General features: G+C 41.2%; 1 protein-coding gene across 11 annotated transcripts in view; it reads right to left on the bottom strand.

Annotated features, from left to right (window-relative positions):
• The window catches only part of DLGAP1 (DLG associated protein 1), a 2,415,981-nt gene that overhangs the window by 203,003 nt on the left and 2,188,637 nt on the right, over nucleotides 1-24,341 (bottom strand). For all 11 annotated transcript variants that reach the window (XM_069219941.1, XM_069219948.1, XM_069219940.1 and 8 more), the window contains one exon: nucleotides 7,496-7,587. In XM_069219941.1, the coding sequence (XP_069076042.1) occupies nucleotides 7,496-7,587 (92 nt within the window). The remainder of the gene's footprint in view (nucleotides 1-7,495; nucleotides 7,588-24,341) is intronic.

Here is a 24,341-nt window from a genome sequence, read left to right as displayed (position 1 = left end):
TCTTTTGTCTTTTGACAATAATGGCAGTATATTAAGTTACAGTCCTCCAATCTCCATTGCGCTGTAAATGTCTTGAGTGGGAGGATCCCTAATCTGAACTTGATAAATAGTGTTTTAGTATAGGGAAGATTTACATTGTCCATATAGGCCTCAAATTTGGGTCTACATTTATGGTCTAGGAACTTTAGGGTCCGACTGACATGATTTTTTGACCAAATTTGAGCCAAAATTTTCTCCCAGTAGCACCTTTTTACACGCTCCTTTACTTCCTTGGTCAAATTATGAGGAGCACTCCACACCTCCTCCATCTTGAGAAATTTACACGTATCTCTAATATGTCTGAACCAAGGGATCTTTAGTGCACTGTCACTTACGACCAGAGGGTAGTAATCTGTCGAGTTTTGTGCACAGCACGCTGACACCATTTGTTAAGAGAGGTGTGTGGTATTCTATTGGAATCTTGGAGAGATTCCATGAAGGAACGTGAGGTGTTAAAGACGGGGGAGTTTCAGAGGCGAGTGCGACGTTGCTGTGAGCGCTGGTGGCTGGGGTCTTTTGCCGATTTTACCTGAATAAACATGTTGTTTGTCAACTGGATTACAGCCTACTTGAAGCTTTATTAACCCCAATTACTACATTTTGGCGACAAGTGATTCAAGAACCTTTCTAGTGACCAACACATATTAAACCTGGACCCTAACACCAAAAGAAAATCTTCAACTTCATCTACAACGCTGTGAGTGACAACCTGTTAAGCCTTTTATTATTTTCAACTGGGAAGGAAAATCAATCTCGCTCGGACCTCGGTAACGGCCGTTTTTCTCCTTGCGCTCACACTTCAAAGTGAGAAGCGGCATGAGGGAGCCTTGCAACATTCTTTTCTCGAGCCTTTCTCTTTCGAACCTGCGCTTTGTGCCGTCTGCAAAGGACTGTCGATTCCTGCCTAATGGAATAGAAATCGACAAAGGACTATTCCTTATTTCTCATTGTCTAGACCGCTAACTCTCTGATTAACAGGAACAATGTGGCTGCCATTATATTTTTTTTTAATAATCTTCAGAGAGGATTCATTCATCAACTATATCACCTTTAGAAAGGTTATACTGAGGCTATGAAAATCCAAATAATCTTGCTGCTAGTTTCGTTTTACATCACAAAACAAAATAAAAAAAATAAAAAAATCATTTCATTTTTGGGTTATTCTTCAAGATTTCACTATTTTTACTATTTTGGCACAGATACTTAGACTGCTTAATTCACATATAAAATGCAGAATGTACCTGCACCAGCATTCTTTTTATCCTCTCCAGGTGAACCACCAATTCCATGGGTGAAATGGAAAAAGGTGTTCTCGCATTATGCAAGAGTGTGTGGAACATCTTTAAGTGCCGAAAGGAAAACCTCTCTTCTAATGCATTGTTTGGGGTCAGAGGGTCCGGAAATGTTTGAACATCTTCCAGACCTTCCAGATCTAGAAGCAACAGACCTTAATGAATTCGAAATTTGTATCAAGAAATTGGATTTACACTTTTTGCCACAAGTTAGCACAGTTCTGGAGAGATTTCATTTTGTACGACGTATTCAACGCTCAGGGGAAACTGTTGAACAGTACATTACTGAATTGCGTAAATTGGCCTCTACATGTAATTTTGGTCCGTCTTTAGAAGAAAGATTGAGAGATCAGTTGATGCTTGGTAGTAGTTCTGAAAAGGCCTGGGAAGGCATGTGGTATAAAGACAACCCATCTCTTCAAGAGGTCTTGACCACTGCAAAGAATTTCAAACATTCTAAAGCATGTACTGAAGTTTTAAAAAAAGAAATGCCTTCAGTGTCTAATAATTTTGAGAATAGTAAAGGAGACTTTGTTCACACCATACCAAAGTCTAAATCCACTAACAAATACACTGAGGCTAGTAAAGTTATTGGTGGTTCCCAGCAAGGAAAATGTTTCAGATGTGGCAATGAAGGCCATTTCGCAAACAATAAAGGATGTCCTGGATGGAAGGCTACGTGTAGATCCTGTGGGAAGAAAGGACATTTTACCAGATGTTGCAGATCTGGAAAAGACAGCAAGAAAGTACAAGAAGTACAGTTAGGTGAAGATGAAGCGGATGAAGAATACAACATTTTTCAGGTCAAAGGATTTTCTCCTAATGGTCCAATGGAAGATGTCAAAGTCAATGGATGTGTAGTTAAAATGCTGTTTGATTAAGGCGCCAAGATAACGTTAATTCCAAAGACATTTTATCAACAGGAATTGGCAGGACGAGTTAAAATGTTTAAACCAGACATCAAACCTAAAGGTTATGGTGGTGTTCCAATACGTCTTTTAGGTTATTTCTGGGGAACTATTGAATTTGGTGACATGATCATACCTGGAAAGATATATGTCTCTATGAAGGGTGATTCCTTGATAAGCTGGATACATCAACGTGATCTTAGCGTATACTTAGATCCAAATGCTGATTTCCCTGTGTGCATAAAGAAGAGAGTGGCTGAGTCTGTGTGTGTGGATTCTGTTAATGTACAGGAAGAAAACATATTGATGGTGGGACTAGAAAATGGTGTGAAGTGGACAAAAGAGTTTCCAGAAGTATTTTTTTAAAAAATGGGCTGTCTTAAAAATTATTTACACTTAATAAAACTTAAACCTAATGCCAACCCGAGAGTAGCTAAAGTTAGAGGGGTACCTTTATCAGTACGGGACAGCGTGAAAATGGAATTGGATAGGTTAGTGAGTGAAGGAATTATACAGGAGGTGGAAGCTACGGAATGGTTGTCCCCTGTGGTTTTGGCCCGTAAGGCCAATGGGGAGGTGAGATTGTGTGTAGATTCGAGGGAGGTGAACAAAATGGTAGTGGTAGATCACTATCCCCTCCCTAATATATCTGAATTGTTGTGTTTCCTGGATGATGCTAAACATTTCTCATCCCTAGATTTGACCTCTGCATACCATCAAATAAGACTACATCCGGATTGCCAAGACTTAACTGCATTTGTTACGCCATTTGGTACATTCAAGTATGTAAGAATGCCGTTTGGTCTGCTCTCCGCCGCTGCGGTGTTTCAAAGAATCATGGAACATGTGCTCAGTGGTCTTGAAGGTGTAAGAGTATATCAATATGACGTGTTGATTGTAGGTTCGAGTGTGAAAGAGCATGATGTGCGGGTGAGAGAGGTATTATCGAGACTGAGCATGCAGGATTAACCTTGAAGGTAGGAAAATGTAAGTTTAATGTAGAAGAAATAGAGTATTTGGGTCATGTAATAAGCAACACAGGTATTCGGCCAAAAGAAGATCTGGTGAACACTATTATTATGCAAAAACAACAAGTGATGGACGGAATGCTGAACATTGTCAAACATTCACCCCCAGTCACAGATCTGGGTTTAATCCATCGTTTTTTTGCTGCCCACGCCATTCCAGTTTGGACCCAGCCATTTGCAAATCAGTCTTGACCCTGTTCCCCATGGGAACAGTCCAGCCCGAACTGCTAGGCCAGGTCTTCCCTGGACTGGAAACAAGCATCCTGGGACCGGTTTCGGGGTTTCACCCCTCATCAGCCAGACTAGCTTGAATCCAGTGGCATGGGAAGCACGGGACCCACGTCTGGGCATACCCTTCCCACTTAGGGCGACAAATGCAAAAACAACAAGTGATGGACGGAATGCTGAACATTGTCAAACATTCACCCCCAGTCACAGATCTGGGTTTAATCCATCGTTTTTTTGCTGCCCATGGCATTCCAGTTTGGACCCAGCCATATGCAAATCAGTCTTGACCCTGTTCCCCATGGGAACAGTCCAGCCCGAACTGCTAGGCCAGGTCTTCCCTGGACTGGAAACAAGCATCCTGGGACCGGTTTCGGGGTTTCACCCCTCATCAGCCAGGCTAGCTTGAATCCAGTGGCATGGGAAGCACGGGACCCACGTCTGGGCATACCCTTCCCACTTAGGGCGACAAATGCAAAAACAACAAGTGATGGACGGAATGCTGAACATTGTCAAACATTCACCCCAGTCACAGATCTGGGTTTAATCCATCGTTTTTTTGCTGCCCATGCCATTCCAGTTTGGACCCAGCCATATGCAAATCAGTCTTGACCCTGTTCCCCATGGGAACAGTCCAGCCCGAACTGCTAGGCCAGGTCTTCTCTGGACTGGAAACAAGCATCCTGGGACCGGTTTCGGGGTTTCACCCCTCATCAGCCAGGCTAGCTTGAATCCAGTGGCATGGGAAGCACGGGACCCACGTCTGGGCATACCCTTCCCACTTAGGGCGACAAATGCAAAAACAACAAGTGATGGACGGAATGCTGAACATTGTCAAACATTCACCCCCAGTCACAGATCTGGGTTTAATCCATCGTTTTTTTGCTGCCCATGCCATTCCAGTTTGGACCCAGCCATATGCAAATCAGTCTTGACCCTGTTCCCCATGGGAACAGTCCAGCCCGAACTGCTAGGCCAGGTCTTCTCTGGACTGGAAACAAGCATCCTGGGATCGGTTTCGGGGTTTCACCCGTCATCAGCCAGGCTAGCTTGAATCCAGTGGCATGGGAAGCACGGGACCCACGTCTGGGCATACCCTTCCCACTTAGGGCGACAAATGCAAAAACAACAAGTGATGGACGGAATGCTGAACATTGTCAAACATTCACCCCCAGTCACAGATCTGGGTTTAATCCATCGTACATTCAAGTATGTAAGAATGCCGTTTGGTCTGCTCTCCGCCGCTGCGGTGTTTCAAAGAATCATGGAACATGTGCTCAGTGGTCTTGAAGGTGTAAGAGTATATCAATATGACGTGTTGATTGTAGGTTCGAGTGTGAAAGAGCATGATGTGCCGGTGAGAGAGGTATTATCGAGACTGAGAGATGCAGGATTAACCTTGAAGGTAGGAAAATGTAAGTTTAATGTAGAAGAAATAGAGTATTTGGGTCATGTAATAAGCAACACAGGTATTCGGCCAAAAGAAGATCTGGTGAACACTATTATTAGTCTGAGATCTCCATAGGGTAAGGAGGAAGTGTCAAAATTCCTGGGAATAATTGAGTTTTATAGCAAATTTATTTCCAATATGGCTTTAAGAACCACATCCATGAGAGAACTATTACGAAAGGGGAAGGAATTTCTCTGGACGGAAAAATGTGAAGAAGAATTTTGTTTTCTGAAAAGAAGTTTGAATTCGGTTCCAAATTTGGGTAGTTTTGATAGTAAGGATGAGACCTGGGTAATTTCTGATGCAAGTTCAAAAGGTTTGGGAGCAGTTTTAATGCAAAAAAAGAATGGGGTGGAAAGGACAATTGTGTTCATCTCGCGTGCATTGAGAGGAGCAGAGTGTAACTATTCAGTTGTAGAAAAGGAGGCCCCTCGCTGTTTATTGGTCAGTACGCAAATTGAGAAAAGTTTTGTGGGGAAGACAATTTTTAGTTAAGACAGATCACAAACCACTGAAAGAAGTGTTCGGAAAGAAAGGGATTGATTTAGTATCACATAGAATACGAAAGTGGGTTGTGGCGTTACAGGAATGCAATTCCAGGTGTTAATAATATTTTGGCTGATTGTCTTTCGAGGATGGTGGAGTTTGATAGCAAATTGGGAGAGGATGGTGAGGACTCCGAAGATGAGATAAAAGTGTGTGAAATTTTGGACGGAATTGTTTCCGAAGAACAGTGGAAAGGTGAAGTAAAAAAAGATGAGGTGTTGATGAAAGTCATTCACAATGTAGGAAATGTGTGGTGTGAGAAGAGCAAGCACGAAGATGGTATGAAAGGATTTTGGCAAGTCAGAGATGAATTATCAGTGATAGACGGAGTACTCATGAGAGGCACGAAATTGGTTCCACCTGTTGGTGTAAGGGACACTTTGATGAAGCATGCTCATGCTAGTCATATGGGCATAGCTAAAACTAAGGAGAGAGTGAGAGTTGGTTATTGGTGGCCTGCTATGGACATAGAAATTGAAAGGTTGGTCAGGAACTGTTTCGAATGCTCACAGAGTGATAAGTCTTTGAAGTGTAGAACTCAACCGATGGTCTTAAGAGAGCAAGCTATTGGTCCGTGGTCTGATGTAGCGGTTGACATCTTGGGACCCATAAAAATTAATTCCCTTGACAAATATGTGTTAGTTTGTGTCGACATGTACTCAAGGTGGCCAGAAGTAAAAATAGTTAATTCAGTGGAATCAAGAGTAGTTATTCAATTTTTGGAAGGTCTGTTTGAGAAGGAAGGCTTTCCCACCTCAATTTTATCAGACAATGGAGTGCAATTTGTTTCAAGGGAAATGGAAAAATGTCTTCAAGACAGGGGGATTAGACATAAAAGAGCTGCTTTATACCATCCTGAGAGTAATGGTGTTGTGGAGAGATTCATTAAGGTCTTGAAGGAAAGTATACAGTTGGCAGTGTCTTCAGGTGCTGATTGGGAAATTGGCATAACTAAAAAGGTGAAAGAATATCGCTTCACTCCACATTCGTCTACTGGAGTTTCTCCATTTCAATTGTTTAGGGGTAGGAGACCCAATACCCATGTTATGCCCTCATGGGTTATTGAGAAAAGATTGGTAGTCGACAAACGGGTTGATGATACTGGGGAATGGAAAGAGAGAGAAAAAGAGAGGATGACACACAGGAAGGTGTTGTTTGATAAGAGAAATGCTGTCAAAGAGACAATAGTGAGGGTGGGAGACTGGGTGAAGATAAAATCACCTAAGAAGCTTTGTCCGTCCAAATTTAGTCAACCATTTAAGGTGGTCAAGGTTTTTATGAATGCAGTGAAATTGGACAATCACAAGGTGTGGAACCTGAATGGAGTGGCAAAACATATTTCAATGAATGAGAGTAATTTGGAAGGAAGAATGCCAAGCAGTAAGTGTTCGGAAGACAACTCTATTCCGGTGTGCAGTCCTCAACGTGTTCGCAAAAGACCTTCTTACATGAAGGATTATGTTTTGTAAAGATTTAATGTATTATGTGAAACTGTCTTCCTTTCTGTGTTTCCTTTCTTTTCCGAGTTTTGTTATTTTACAAGTTTTACAAGTTAGAATGGAAATGTAAAAAAAAAAAAAAAATGTACATTCAAGTTATGTTACTGTGAAGGTAGGGAAGTGGTGTGGTATTCTATTGGAATCTTTGAGAGATTCCATGAAGGAACGTGAGGTGTTAAAGACGGGGAAGTTGAGAGGCGAGAGCGACGTTACTGTGAGCGCTGGTGGCTGGGGTCTTTTGCCGATTTTACCTGAATAAACATGTTGTTTGTCAATTGGATTACAGCCTACTTGAAGCTTTATTAACCCCAATTACTACAAGGTGCTTTATAAAAATATACAATAAAACACACCGCTTGTTTCATTTAAAAAATGTTATTTCCACTACACGATTAAAAACCCAAGGACACAAGGTCCGCGTTCCACTATTGAATTTTCATCTTGGCAAAGGCAAGTTTTCCTCAAGGCTCGGTGAGCTATGCCCTTGTAGCAGTAAAGGTTTACTCACCCCCTCTCTTCCTCCACTTGAACGCCTACTGACTGGTATCGGTAATTTGGATGCTTCTCTTCTGCTTTCGGTGAGTCTTCAGAGTCGTCCACCTAAGAAGAAAATTAGAAGGAATTAAGAAACAGCATCATGCAGTTGGCCCCCAGCTAATCTTATGCATGTGTCAAAAGGCCCTGATGCCAAGGTACACCACAGTTTCAGATTTAAAACCTAATTTAGGATAACGTGTTAGGATAACTTGTTAATGGATTGCTGATTTCAGGTTCTCTGCTTCTTTACATCTGAATTTCTTATCCAGTTTAGGGTCCCCTGCGGAAACAACGAAGGTTTTTAAGAGTTCGGTGCCTCTATGGCAATATGCAAATTCTGTGGCCTGGCTGCTGAGCGTGACGTGCGACACTGCACCCCGCCCTAACCGACTTTCACAGACACGGTACGTCACGAAGTCTTCACAAGGATGGTTACACCGCTGCCCATATCATACTTGGAATAGCGAAAGTGTTTTTTTATTGTTGAGAAAAGGAGCTGCCCATTACTAGTCGTGGTTAGCTCAGTTAGCTACAATTTACTCCTGTCAGTGACTGCAAGTGAGAATTCTATCAGCGCCCAATACTCAGTGAGGAAGTATTATACCAAATCTATGTATGACTTTAGGTGCTACTTTTTCATTTGTTATATATATTTTTTAATTTTTACTTTTCATGCACTATAATGATCTTTATTTTAGATTTAGGTGCTTGGAGACACTTTCATTTAGAACTACTGAAAATATTTCCATTACTCTCTTGTGTACCTTTTGGTGAAGGTTTATTTCGAATGGCACTCAAGTATGGTAATTCTTATGCGCCCAACTGACACAGGCTTTCACTGCTGGTGCTGTGGTTGGTTGTTTACTGTGTCGAGGGAGGAGTCACAACATTGGGAAGTCAGCAGGCTAACTGCAGGGATTCTGGGGCATATTTACAAGGAAGTGGCGCATCAGTCAAGATGTGCCACTTTTCTTGTGTGGCCCCTGCCCTACCTAAGAACACCATGGTTGCACCGTATTTACAATTCAGCGCACCATGGCAGCTTTGTTGCACTAGTGTCATAATTTTTTACACTAGTGCAGCAAAGCACAAGGAGGCCCATGGATTAACATGGGGGTATCATTCTAATGCCTGCTCTGAGCAGGCGTTACAAATGAAGGAAAAAAATATGCAGTGAAATGTTGTAAATTACACTACACCATTTTTTCGGGCCTCCTAGTGGGGGAACACCTTCCTTGCATATATTATGCCTGGTGCAGGCATAATGTGGAGCAAGGGTTTACAAAGTGGCGCAATGCAAGCATTGTGCCACTTTGTAAATACGGCACGGGAGAAAGACCACGTTAACGTCGCATTAGCATAAAAAAAAATGGTGCTAGGGTAGCACAATGTGGCGCTAGAGGCCTGTAAACATGCCCTTTTGTGAGGTAGCAAAATAATCCAAATACGTGTATAAATAAAATGGACAGCTACCTCAATACAGTTTTGTTACCCAATGAAGTGTGTTCCTGCCCAAATGTTCTAGAAAGCAGACTCCTTGCTTTACTTGTTATGCTGGACAAAGGAGAGTTGATAATTAGCATTAGTGAAACAGAGTCGATCAGACTTTTTTCTTAATTTATATATTTTTTAATGTATTTGTAATCTAATGTTCTGCCTTACACACCAATGTAAGCAAAATACTACCATGGCTGTTGGTGCCAGGAAGCACTGCAATTGTTGTGTGCTTGCTTTACAAGTAAACAATGTAAACAAAACATGTAGCAAAGCTGAATGTGATCATAATTCCAGTGAGGGTTAGCAGATCTGTGATAGTGTCAGCGTTAGAGTGTTCTACTTATGTGCATTGCAAAACGTGAGAAAAACACATTGCTTTGAGACTTACATTTTGCATTTATAATGAAACGCATTTTCGTCAGTGCATAAAATATGCTCCCTATAAAAAAAGTGAAAATGAGAAAGATGCAAACATGCAATTGATTAGATAATGTACCTGGATACGTCACTGTGAGACACCGATCACATGGCTAAACTACAGTCTTAATACACTACTATCACCTGCTATCAGGGGCTTTGTTGGCCGCGTACAGCCTCATCAAATTAAAGGCGAGAGTCATTGGGTTTGGTGGCGCACAAACAACCTTTGGTATAGCCACTGGCGAAAGGACGTGAGTGTTATTGAATCATTTGACGACTGGCCGCTTTCAGGGCGGTGCGACCGGTGCAGCGGCCCCTGGCGCTGACCTTGAGGGGCTCTGTGTTTAGAAATAACTTATAGGTTTAGAAGCCCTTGGTGTAGACTTCCTTGGCTTTCCAGCAGCTTTCAGGCAACGATACAAATGCCAAGATTGCACTGGTGATTCCAGTCACCATTTCCTGGCGAGAAGGAGTTTTGTTCAGTGGCAGTTTTGACTCATCCAGGGTAGCGCAGAGGTTAATATGCCTGCTGCGAAGAAGGTGTACTCTGCGGATCACAGACCTGTAGTTTATGTGGATAGCTCAGTGGGTTACTGTTTTTGTCACAGAGATGCTTTTGTAACTTGCAGTCCATAAATTACAATTACATAACAGTGACCTATGAACTGTCATCAAAGAGGGCAATGCATGCTTCGTAGTATACGTTAAAATGTTATGTTTCCCCCCAGTGTTTGATTATCCAAGTGTGGATAAAAAGGATTTGTATGGGTGGAAATACTTCCTTATCTGTGAAGCCAACAACAGGGGTATGTTTTAAATCCTGAGGTTGTGTTTCTCACTCTTACAATATACTCCCTACTAGTACGAATGATATGTGGTCCCTACACCGTGCATTACACATTGTCTTATTTAACATTTCCTATAGACCGAATTACACACATATGATTCATTGTGCCTATACAATGGTGTGTGATGTAAGGTGCTCTGACACCATACAGTGGTATGAGTAGCGCTACAGAACATAAGAAATGCAATTCAAGAGAGGAGCTACAGAGAGATGAGTGGCACTGTTGTTGGGTGGTAGTGAGAGGATCCGTGGTGAAGGAAGTAACGGGGAGCACCAAAATATATTGTCGAACTGGCTGCCATCAGCGCTAAAGCCAGCCCTGACTTGACCTATTAGTGACAGAGCATGCTAATGAAGACAGGGAAACAGAAGGACATTTTAGAATGCCTCGATGAAATTTCTTATCAATGGGATTCTAGTGTGGCATCAGGGGTGTTTTTCATCCCTTGTCAGTCCAAGGAATTTGGCATTAGCCCCCCTTTTTCAGTTTTTGAGCAGGAGAAGCATGCCCGGTGTGCACCTCTTAAGCTAAAAGTGTCATTCTGACACAGCAGAAGTTGCTGGAGGCAGAAGGCATGCAGTACATGCCTAAAAGGTTCTACTGCGAATTCCACTTACATGCAGGTTCCATGATATCAGAGTCGGCTTCCTCTCCCCTCCCACAGTTTAGGCTGCCATAAACAGACAATTTAAACAAGGGCCATTCTGGCTACATACATGACAGTCTGATGAGTCACACCTATGCTGTCTATGGCAGTAGAAACTACGGGAGGGATGAAAACTCAAAACCTGCAAGTAAAACTAGGCCTGATCCACAGACATTGCATTACCACTAAAAGAAGTCCTCAAGTATGACCATCTTGTCACCAAGATAGCCATTATGAACATAAACAGTATTGTGCACCCTGGTATGAACAGAGACGTCCACAGTCAGATAAAGCGTAAAAGTCAGGAAGAGGGTTTACGTAGAGACTGTTTTACAGTAAAAAAAAAAGCCCTATCAGTAAGGCTGCAACACAAAAAGTGCTGTCAAATGATAGCTTCCAAAGTCAGGCATCAACTAAACTTGTTTTTGGCTAATAAAATTCCACATAATACTGCACTGCTATGCTTTGTGGGTAATCATCAGGGAAGTGATAACTGCTGTCTTTCAAGTGCCTAATTGGTAAAATGTCTGTGGAGCTGCTGGGTCTTGTAGTTCGAATCTTAGAAATAAGGGGTTGACTCTGAGAAGGATCATATAACTGAATTTCATTCTGCTGCTGTCTCGAGGAATCTGCTAGTTCTGTGGGTGGACGGTTCATTATGTGTGACTGATGCTAAAAGTGTGTGTGAAGTTGGATGTATTTTGGGGCACAGCTTTGCATCGGGGAGCCATGCTGTTTTTGCTGATATATTAGGGAATTTCATTGTATGCAAGCTCTGTAATTCACAGAATATTAATGCTCGTCAATCAACACTTTTGGCACTTTTAGGCCACTTATCCTTTGTCTTGTATCTTGTAAATTGAACTAGCAAATGACTACACCTTGATAAGTTCTGCAGCCGGGTAAGGTTAGTGGGTTTGTAGGGGGAAAAGTGAAATGCACTTTTTAATGGCAAGTCCTATCAATCATTTAGAATAGTGAGGTTTTTAACCTCCCTACTGTAGGTGATTGGGCTACTTACCTCATTGTAGGCTTTCTTGGTGAGACCTACACCCAAGGACTGAACTGAGCTACATAAGAAGAAAGTGCTATTTCACATGGTGAATAATTGTGTAGAAGATTTATTCTGCTCAGATATTAAGGCCCATATTTATGGAAACTTAGAGACACTTTAGCGCCATTTATTTTGGTACTATAGTGGCGCTAACCTAACTCCATATTTATATTTTGACGCTAGACCCATCTAGCGTCAAAATATTGGTATTAGCACCATGTTTAGAATGCACAAACCCACCTTGCATCAAAGAGATGCAAGGTAGGCGTTCCCGCCCTAAACATGGCGCCGGCCCCCCCAGTGCTATTTAACTCCTGGCGCACAAACGACACGAGGGTGGGAGGAGGACCTAAATAAGAGTGCTAAGCTCGCTCATTGCCATTACTTAACTCTTGGTCAGAGCAGCAGTTAGAGTGCAGGTAGGCCCATTTCCATGGTGAAACACCATGGAATGGGCACAAAGATGCCTACCCCAAACCCCAGCAACACCGCTCCCCACATCACAGCAACATTACAGGAGGAGGGAGCCCATCCCTGTTAAGTTGCAGGTAAGTGTTTGTGTATGTGTGTGGTGTGCCATTAAGGGCCCCTTATATGGGGCCTCCTGCCTGGCACTGGGTATTTTGGGCTTGCCCTGGGGACCACTGGTCCCCTGTGGTGGGCACTGGGGTGGTGGGCATTGGGGTGGTGGGCATGACTCCTGTTAAACTTAGACAGGAGCCATTTTTGGGCTGCTTGTGCATCAGTAAATGCCACTAGGCTGACTAGCGGCAAAATGTTTCCCACTAACCAGCCTAATGTAATTTCTGATCCACTAGCCCCATCCCCCTAATGCCACACCCCCCTCCAACCCGGCTTGCCGTGAAAACCTACATTCTCCCTCTAACAGGCTCAGGAACAAATCTCCAACATAAAAACCCAGTCTGTGATGACTTTCTGTATGATAATGCGAGTGTTTGTATGGAAAGAATGAAGAAGGACTGAAGTTGGCTTTATCCGCAAAGTCACTCCAGGAAGGCTTGTGCTTCCTCTGGAGCACTCAGTGATGATCATGTAAATATAGATTTGGGGGTTCAACAAACATCCCACTTTAGTTCTAGAAAGTTTTCCAATTATGCAGAAGCAGTTATTTTGAGTTGCATTGAGAGTAAGATATCAGCATCAGGTAGTAAAGATCTAGGTTTCCAATGTCAGCATGGGTCATCAGTGGCCTGGGTCTATCAGCGTTGTGTGTTGGACGACCAGTACCGGCATGCTCCATGCACAAATAAATGGATTACATTTCTATATAAGAATCATCTTCTTCCCAACTAAACCTGGACTACTATTTGTTTACTTGATAGTTAAATACCCTTAAACTCCTTTGTCTGTGGCACTGGATAGTGAAGATTGATCCAAAAATGGTAGCTTCTTAATCTCTTTTCAATTATTGACCTGCCCGAGAGCTTCCCATACCCTTCCAACAGTAGGGCCAGCAGTTACATTATCAGCCTCCACACTTCTTATTGGCTAAATGGCTTTGTGGGAGTGTTAGCTAAGCACTGTCTTAGGGCTTGATCACTTATGTTTCCCTTTTGGTTAAATTTACAGGTGATTTTGCTGTTATACATCGAATGATCTAATGTGTGAAGGCTCTGGTTTCTTATATCACTTTTCCTTGTCCATGTTCAAACAGGGAAACAACTAACTGAGCTCAAAGATACTTTCCCTGTCTGTGTTAAAAAAAGTGATGCATAACTGAAAATCCAGCATTTGTTACCCCAATCCCTCTCTTTTCTCCATTTGGCATTGTCAAGTCAGGCAATCGTTATTCTAGCTTTTTCACACGTTAGTCTTCTAATTAAGTCACCTTCATTTGAATTTCCCTGTTTGAAAATGCCATAATTTTCTTTTCACTAGGAATTGAATTTGACCATTTAATGTAATGTTCCTCTGTCCTTGCAAAGAGTGGCTTGATGCTCGGCTAAACCCTATCAGGGAGGGTAAGTTGTTTTGTGGAATTAAGGGAGCAAATGTATTTGCGGCTAATCAAACCCTTTACTTGAAACCCCGATCTTGTGCATCAGGGTTTAAGTCCTTCTTGGATCAAGTGCACTTGGGTAAGTGGAAAAAAACTTAGAATGTGCCATGGCAGCATGGTACCTTCCCACACCTTTATAAATATTGCCTTAGAAAACCAAAAGCAAACAATCCAGAGAGTTAAATTGTGGCTAAATAGAAATATTAGTTAAGTTGTGTTTTTTCATAGTGCATGAGATCATTAAGTAGAGCATTAGAAATGTAAATGGAAAATCCTCAGTCAACCTATTTTCCCAAATATATTCAGTGGGTGACCTTTAGTGCCAAATATTTCGATTTGTGTTTACTTTAGAATGGTCTGCTAGACAACGTATGTGCCAAATGAGGTAACATGCCTCTGTGGTAAATCTAGGTTATCAAGTATTGGATAGTACTGAATAGAGCACAAGTGGTATTACAGGCAACTTAACTCCAAGACTGAATACAAATGATGCCACTGTCTTCAGATCAGCTACGAGTGGAGATAGTGGAAGCAGTATTTTGGGTGAGGCACTGATGATTACATGTAGTGAATGATCAGTATTAGTCCAGACATCCAGTGTTACTCGATCTTTGCATTTAGCAAACTCTGTTGTAGGCTTGTTGAAAAAAATGTTTTTAAGAGTATCTTTAATGGCAGTGTTAAATCATAGGGCAGGACTCACGCAGAACAGAGATGTTTCCAGAATCAGGCGTTCACATCAAGTACAGGACAAGCAGGATGTTAGATGCAGGGTGTTAGCCTGCCCTTCTTGCTTGTCCACCCAAGGTGACTGCCAGTTGACCTTCTCTGTAGTAGACTCATATTCCATCATCAGTATCATTACTAATGCTGAGCAGAGACACGCAGAACATGGAGAAAGATTAGATCAACACATCTTCTATAGTTATAAACTTGTAACTCAACCAGAGACAAAAGAGAACCAAATATACAGGATGCTCACCACAAGGAAAAGAGTACAAAAACCACAACGTAGTTTCCAAACAAAGACCTTACCACTGTTGCAACAACTAACTACGCATGGGTTATAGTTACGCAGCAACCAACCAGCCAGTCAACCGTCTAAAATAAATCAAATCTTTCTTTAACAGCATATTATTTTAAAAAGTACCTTTTTTGCTCAGCTAAAACTGTGGACTAAGATAATGCCGGTGTGCGAGCAACTCTCATGTTAGAATACACTGCTTAAGTAAGAGGTTTCAAATGGATCATTATCTCTGTCAACAAGAGGGGCAAAACGATTTGTACATGAAGGTAGCACATATGTAATGCAGATAATTCGATAGCAAATCTCTATAATTATCCCTCCCATATACAGAAGCATTCTCATACATGTAGGTATAGTCTCTGAAGCCAGGGATGGCATCCACTAACCGGGCTGTAGACAAACTGAAATGGGGGGGTTTTAAGACCTGGCTGGTACTTTAACACTGACTGTGTATCTTGTTCGTGACTTAAAGATCTCTCTGCTTTCAGAAACAAACCTTTCAAAATGCCAGACAAAAATGCAATTTCCATACTTTTCTTCCCTTGGTATTATTTACAAACCCCACTAGTTTTAGATAACAGAATAGATGTCCTCCAAGGCAGGGATATGTCCAAGTATAGAACTGGTGATCGCTTAACAGGGGAATCTTGTCCTTTTCTATTCTCTGGAGATGTCAACAAACATAATTGTCTTGTGCAAAACATGAACAATTGGACCTTCACTAGGGGAGGGTTTCCGCTGGGGTGGAGACTAGTTCAAACTCTCAACTTCACGTTGTTTTAAGTTCGCGTTCACGTTGATTTGCCTTTAACACGATGGTTCTTCTTCTTTAACATTTGTCTTAGGAGTTGGAAACAACCTTTGTGGGTGGTTGAATTCTTCGCCGATCCAGGCTTCCTTCAGTAAACTAAATGAGACAAAGAAGTAGTAAAAGGCTTCTAATTACTTGCTGGGAACTGATCTAATATCGTTGATCTCTTTGACGTTTTTCCCCTTAACTTCCGCCAAGAGGTGTTGGAACTTGAGTATCTTGAATGTCTTATTATTTTGGTAAAACGCCATGCTGAAAAAATGGCATCCAATAATATATCAATAGCATTCACCTCTGTTTTACTAGGATTCACCAGTCTGAGATGTACATGTGATAGGTGATTGCTGAGTAAGCTGTAATACTGAGGGGGGGTTACTTAAATTAGTATATTCTCTGGTACATTTGTCTTTCACATTGGTCTCACAAGATTCAGCATACATGAATTTAACGTTTTTAGTTCTGATGCTATTTCCTCAAATACATTTTACTGGACTTTTATCTCTTCATGCCCACTTACAAGGGCTTCCAGAGCCTGCATAAGACACCCTGCCTTATCGAACAAATATCCAACTTCAAAAAGCTGGGGAAGTGAGAAACATTCAGATAAGCAGTAATGGAAAACTACAAATTAGCTCTTCTTTCTTGGTGAATTTCCTGTAAAGATGTTTGGATGTTTCCCATTGCTAAAGTGGAAGGCGAGGATGACTTTGAAGAACATTGAAATTTATGTTATAGGCCCAGACACTCTCACCAGAGGAGGGCTCTTCCAATTCATGCAGAGAGATGAGAAACAAGACTCTACAATGTTCTAAGGGACATGAGATGGGATTTGCCGGTTTGAATTTGATAATGAGCGTCTCCAAAGAATTGTCTTCATAGCAACCCATACTTCAATGCTGGCAAGAAATGTCTATGTGGGCTGATGGATTGACCGAAATATGTTGTATGTTTCTGGCTTCGAAGTGTATAGAAACAAAATCTTGCATAGAAGTCAATAAAGGGAGACAGTTGGCCCGTTAGTAGTTTGAGACAGCTCAGTGGAAATGAGGGCTGAATTTTTTGGGGGTGTTTTTCAATCTGTACAATAGCGTTCAACAGCATGGTTCAGTTGCAAGACCTTTCCTAGATCTTTGATGGTGCACAGAGATTCTTGGATCTTTTTATTTCGTGGATAACTTAAGTTGAGTCACATTTGTTGGAAGGTTCTGGTAGGTCATGAATTCCGTTAGTAGGTTATGAATTAAAATTACAACAAGATGGACTCTATTGACCATGCAAAGATAAAAAATAAAGTACCATTACATTTGGTATTTGCAGTGCTTATGAACCTCAAAAGTTTGTGATGTAGTGCTATATAATAATGTTATTATTACAGAATTCATACTTGAAAGGCATGCCTGGTTCCTGTATTCATTTGGGATGTAACAGTACCAGTGAATCTTTTGGAATTTCAGAAACATCTCAAACGTCACAAGACTAAAACAACAAGAAATGGACTCCAAAGGAATCCACTTGTGTGATGAAGTGAGGTGTGCCCCATTGGGAAGCTAGACCCTGAAGTGTGCTGACTTACAGTAAAGATTATGGACCTACCCCATTGTGTACTGTCCATCTTGCTTTTGTCAGTGGGCGCAAACACTCTGAGTAGGCGTTGTGAGTGAGGGGTGTTTTTGCTGCAAGCTGTCAGTCAGGGGTGCAGGGAGCTGTGAAGTTGTGCTCCTTAAGGAGGCCTTTTGCAGGGGTGAACTAGAGAACACTGGTGCTGGGAAGTCTAACTTTGTTGTCTTCGTTTTTATTCAGGAACTTGTTGTTGGTACTACGTCAAACTGGTGAGGAAAGCATTCCTGCTACCAAGTAGTCATGTGGTCAGTCATTTATGGTTGCTTGCAGGTAAAAGAACGTATGTTGTAGTCTAATTTTCAGGTTCAGTGTGTCAGCTGGAATATGTCTGGACGCATGATGTTTTTGTGAGCTTTTGTTGTTGGTTTAGAGTCAAGATTAAAGAATAAGTAATCAGATCATCTATCTCTTTTTCAAAGTTACCTCAGCAAGTGGAGGACTTCAACTCAATTTCTAATAGACTCTTGTGGTACAGTGACCTAATAAATATATTGATTTCCTATCTATGTGTGGCAATGAAGACCAGAGGCATACAAAAACTTGAGGGGCCTCCTTTCACAGTACATGGAGGGGACCACCCTCCGGACTCATTCAGGAGCTCTCAGGCAACGGTACTGTGCGGATGGGGCCACTGTTGAAAACTTCTCCTATACCAGCAAATACTACACTGAAAATTATTAAATCTAGAAAAACGTTTGATATGCTGTGTGTGTGTGGAAATGTAAATTAAAAAAAACTTGACTGTGTCCAAAGACAACCAAAATACAACATGTCTACTTAAAGCTATCTGGATTCAATTTAAAAAACCTAATTAACTAAAAGAAACACGTTTATGACACAAAATGTTGGTCTTAAAAGATTGAAGTTATTGCTTCTTGATACATCAAAAATATTGGTTCCTGGTGAAGCTAGGTTCTAATGACTTTCAGTATTGAATCCAACTTTAGAGGAGGGTTGGGTGACTTACATAGAGGATTTATATTATCAAGCTGGATTCCAATCAACAATCTTTGATTATGTAAAAATGATGCACTATATAAATCTTTTCTCCATTGACTCATTAAGAAATACAGGGTCTGATTTATATTTTTTTAGTGCATAATTTGCGTAATGTTTTATGCAAAAGCGGTGAACACTTACAAAATTCAATTATATTTTGTAAGTTTGTGCCGCTTTGCGACAAAAAATGATGCAAATGTGGAGCTAAAAAAGTATAAATCAGGCCCACAGTTTCCTTTTTAAACCTCAGTAGAGCTGCTAGCCCAGAAAATCTTCCAACAGTAACTATAAAGTTAAACACAGATTGGTGGGCCTCAACATTAAGTATTATTTTCTGCGGATAAGAGAAAAGGGAAACTTTCCAGAGTCTTGAAAAGGTGCAGTAATTAAACAATTCAATTTTTCCATTAACAAAAATTATAGATTAATTAGCCTAATTGATTTTTGGGCTAAAGTGTATTCAAAAGTAATATTCAGTGGTTTAAAATAATCAATTGAAGATCCTAGTATAGCAGGGGGGTTTAGAGAGGGTCATTACACTTTAGTTCACTGGTTGGCCCTGTGGTCTATTGCATGCAAGAGACGCAAACAGGAGGGACATATCTATTGTTGCTTTGTAGGCTTTGGATTGATGTTTGACTGGTGATAGAGAGACTTTGTGGTTGAAATCAAAGGGAACAAGTATTTATACAGGTCTTCTTTCTATCCTAAGAATGCTACATTCATCAAATTGGGCTCAGATATAAATTTATTTCAGGGGTAGTTTAACCCAAATAATTCCAGTAAACAGTGGTCTAACGCAGGTATGTGTGTTAGCCAGACATAGTGCAAAGAAAATTAAAGCTGATTTATCAAGAAAACTTTCTGAGTTCATCTCCTTTACCGGCAAAGGTCAATAGAGGACATGTTCAATGTTTGCTATATGCTAATAATTTAGATTTCATGTACTACACTATAATATGTCTTCAGAAAAAACTGAATGGCCCTTCATGATTATTGCAATTTTTTTTGGGGAGAAATACATCTAGATAAAACAAAACTTTTAGGGCCAGATTTACAAGGCCCTAGCGCCACTTTTAGTGACGCTCCTGTGGCGCTATTCACTGCACCATATTTAAAAGGAGGCGTTAAGCCACTTTTTGTGACTTATCACCTCCTTGTAAATATGAGCCCCTCGGATGCAGTTTCTGCATCAGAGGGGAGTGCAATGGGTGTTGCTGTGGGCGTTCCAAGACAACACCCATTGCTTTTGATTCTGCCCCAGATTTACGTGAAATGCCACAACAGGGGTGATGCTAGCGTGGGGCAACAAGGAGGAGTACCTTTATTCCTCCTCGCTTGTGCAGGAAGCGATAACATCCTGCACATAAACAATCACACCATTCATTTCAGACACCCTTGCACTATGGATGCCTACGTTTGCAACAAAATTTAGCGCCAGCACAGGGGGAAACACAGGGCTGTGCCGTATTTTTGTAAATATGGTGCTTCCCTGCCTTCAAAAGTGGCAGAACGCTCTAAATTTTGTTGCAGCGCTGCGCCACTTATTCGTAAATCTGAGCCTTAGTTTTTGAGAGAAAATGTAAAAACAATTTCTTGGTTATCCAGAGCAACTCGAGTTCGGGAAGCTGAGTACTATAAATATTTAGGATTGACTTTATACAGATCCAGAGTGGCCATATCATACAGAGCAAGTCGCTATACATGCTCAAACCACCACTTAAAGGCTTGCAGAGATTCAGTGCGGTCTGCAGTGGACTTGATGTCATGCTGTACTTAAAGGATTTCATCACAGTCACACTACTTGGACAAATTACTGCACCATTAACTTCAGCCCAAAAATTCCAACCACATCTCCCACCTAAACCTTTTCCCCCTCCTGGGACCCTGGAAGAGCTTCATCACATTCTGGACAGAACCTCAGACATGATCATTGAAACTACTAATGCCTGTGAACCAATTTCACCACGTGGTCACTGAACCATTTGACAAACTACCTGACCTTAGGGCCTCACAGCACCGACATATACACCAAAAAGACAGCTGGCTCAATTTGGCAACAAAATGTTAAAAAAGAAAGGTCAGGAGCCCTGAAAGACAAAATTAATTCTAGAACACCTCACTAAAACAACATCAATATTGAGACCCACATCTTCACAGAAGTGGTTCTTAAGAACATGCACTACAGGCTGAGTTGAATTATAACTACAAAAATATAAAACAAACCTCTATTCTTTCAATCTTCTTTCCATAAACAATTCCAATGACCTAATTAATTAATCAGCATCTTTGCAAAGGAGGACTTAGCATGCTCTTAAATATATTTAGTGTCATAGGTCAATAGGCCATTCACTTATGCCAGCTAAAATGATCAACAATGAATCCCATTTGGGCAGAGATTCTTCAGTGAAATGAAAACATTCTACTTCAATCCAATTCTGAAGGCGAAAGGACTCAACTTTGAGGACCCTTCAATGTAGCAGCAGATTAGCCCTCCCACAACTGTTAGACTGAACAGGTCCTGTCAAGGATTTTAACTACCTGCATGTGTGATTTGCCTGTTCCTGCACGATGGGCAACACTCCATGTTTATGCCCCCTACCATGTCTTCACAACTTATACAAAGCATTCAGACCGCTCCCACCAAGGCCAAACGACAACCAGCACCCTTTCAGGGAACACCCACAGGGTGACCAGGAATCTGGCATCGGAGAGCTACAATAACCACAGAGGGCTACCTGGCAATCAGGAAAGCGCTGTGGGGCTCGCAGGGAGCAGGAATGTGCTATATAAATGGAAATACAATAAAATCTCCACGTGATTCTTTACGCAGAGTCAGAGCATAAGCGATTACAGTATGTTACTTTACATTGTGTCATGTTCAGCTATTGCAGTGAATGGTGAAAACATATTTCTGTAACATTATAGACTTCTAAGTACCTCTGTAGAGTGAGTCAGATTGTTCTCCATAAACTCCACATTAAACTGTCTAAAAATATTTGGTTTTGAGGAAAAATAAAGAGTCAAATTAGATGGGTCATCTGTGCTTGCAGGCCGCCTTTGACTATCTCCCCTTTGTGCATTCGATAGTCAAAATCGCTCATAGGCCTACCCTAGTCTAAATGTGTATTTCTTTAATGTTACATCATTTTGTAAGTACAATAAATAGTTCAAACGTCATTTGTAAAGTTCTCCAGTGCCCTTCGGAGTCAGATCTGTACAATATTACATACTTACAATAAGAGAAATAATAAACCAAATTTGGCAGTTCTTGGCCGCCCTCTACCTGTGAAGTTGGATATCATGGAAACTGCTACATGGCCGAGATCAGCCATGTAATAAAGATACAATAATAATTATTCATGAGAAAAAAATGACAATTTCAAAGCATAACTACAAATAAACAGTTTTACGCTAGCTGTGCATTGTCCTATTTCGTGCTGCATTCTGCCAAAAGTGCTCATTTAGAAAACCATCATTGACAATGCCAAAAGGTCTGGTCCTGGAAAGCTGCTGCAATAGACTTTAGAAAAAAATGCACGTACATGCCACAAAAGCAAAAAGAAGAAAACCAAAAAGCACATGACACCGCTTAAACGTGGCAGCCCTATACTATACTTGCAATAAGAACTTAAAATGCAAAAAATAAAATGTGAATAACTTTAATTAATAGAGAACTACTGATCCTTCCTAGAAGTACAGTGCACTTAGAACATATACAGAAACTCTTTTTAGTTTTAATGAACATCACTAGAAAATATGATTCCTATTAGTCCACTGAAGAGGCACTGTTGGCATTCCACTGACTGTAACATGAAAACTTAGTTTAAACATACAATTAAATAATATAAAAAAGTGTGCCAGGGAGCATTTTTAAAGAAACTAGTGCCCCAGCACGAAATTACTGGGCCCTTCAAAAAAGATTTAAAACAAAAAAAATATGAGACAGGCGTGGGAAAATGACAGAATTGGTGGTAGTGAAGTGCGAGTTGACGAGTAGCAGGAATTGGGGGAGCACTGGAGGAAATGGATGAATGGAGAGTAAAAATAGAAAACAGACAAAATAGCTTTATGGGGAACGGTGGGGGAAACAACAGATGATCTGAGGGAGAAGAAGGGGCAACAGGGAGAGGGTAGGAGGGAGAGTCTAGTGGGGGAAGCAACACACAAGGGAGATAGCACATAAGGGCAGGGACTCACATGGAGTGCTGAAAGAAAAAGAAAAAGGTTCCCTGAATACAAGAAGGGTGAGAATAAAAGTCGACTAATTGAAAGGATGATAAAGAAGGATGATAAGGGTCAGACAAACACAAAAGATGAAGCAAGGAGATCGAATAACAAGCAAGCAAATGAGATGCACAAGAAAGTCAACCAGTGTTAAGCATTGGCCTGACCTAATGTCCACCCGCTGCAAGTATTAATATCGGTCTTTGGCAACAGACAGCGTAGGTGAGACCTAAAAAGGGTAAATAATGGAAAGAAAAAGGCACTGGCAAAGTACATTATTAACCCACCAACCCTGGTATTCTGGTATGCCCATGGGATAAGTAGCCCTAACAACCTTTAAAACATTTCCACCAGGTAAGAGGAGAAGTAGTTCTTGGGAGAGGCGTGGGACTTTGAGCTGGTCATAGCCTTACCAGTCATGGAGGGAAGACCGCAAGAAGAGAGGAGCTTAGAACTGACCTGCGTGACCCTCCTGTGCTCCTTCAAAAACACTAGAAAGGATTCTCACACTGATGCCCATGTGATGATAAAATAGATTTATAAAACGTGACTGCTACCCTAACAAGGGTCTCTTGGCACTACCAGACTGACACTGAAATGTCTGAAGTAGCCATGTTTTAACCCCTTTACGAATCATTCAATGATTAGATTCTCTCCTTAACTGAAGAGGGAGAGAATTCCGCAATGTGGGATTCACAAAAGAAAAGGCCCTATAACCTTTTCGGCCCATGCTTATTCTGGGGACAGTAAACAAAAAATCATTCATCGATTGCAAAGGCCGGCACAGGAAATAGGTCTGGTATAATTTCAGGGCCCGGCATGTAATAGGCTCAATGGAATATACTTGCAACTTTAAAATCTATCTATCTATCTATCTATCTATCTATCTATCTATCTATCTATCTATCTATCTATCTATCTATCTATCTATCTATCTATCTATCTATCTATCTATCTATCTATCTATCTATCTATCTATCTGTCCATTCTTGCGAGTGGAGAATACAGAGTACATGTTTTCAGCATTCTTAGTGCTGGTGCCTGAAACACAAAGTTTCCACAAAAAGTACTCTTTAGACTTGCAGCCAGTTACATCTTGCACTGCTTATCACAGACTTCCAGGCGATTGGTTACACAGGGATGAAAGCAGTAGTAGCTATACTACAGACACGTTGTGCAGCTTAGAAGGTTGTTATTTGCCAAGTCTCAGCATTTGACATATACTTTTAACTCCGAGTCTGTGACTGGCCCTGGGATTAACAGAGTGTAGGGCGCACACTGAGTGTTGCTGCCTCCCAGGTTGATTGTTTATGGCCTATGCACAGCCAGTGCACAGACCATCTGGTTGAAATAGAGTCTCAGAATGTACATGGGCAGTGTGTACTGAGGAAACTATCCTCGAGCATCCTCCACTGCTGTAGATAGACTCAGAAAGTGGAGTCCAGAAGAAGAGAGCGAGACTGTGAAGAAAGCATGTTCTCGACATCTCTGTTGATTGAGTCTGATGCCACCATAGCACAGCATCAATGCTGGCCTGTAACTGCATTGTAGGAGAAATCAAATCCAGGGCAATGCTGCTGCGGTTATAGCAATACACATACAGCACTCAAAAGTTATATACAATAGAATGCAATACTGCACAATACGA

The sequence above is a fragment of the Pleurodeles waltl genome, chromosome 2_2 (genome assembly GCF_031143425.1).
Source record: "Pleurodeles waltl isolate 20211129_DDA chromosome 2_2, aPleWal1.hap1.20221129, whole genome shotgun sequence".
Classification (NCBI taxonomy): domain Eukaryota; kingdom Metazoa; phylum Chordata; class Amphibia; order Caudata; family Salamandridae; genus Pleurodeles; species Pleurodeles waltl.
The sequence above is the reverse complement of the archived record's forward strand: the minus strand, read 5'-3'. Positions and strand labels throughout refer to the sequence as shown.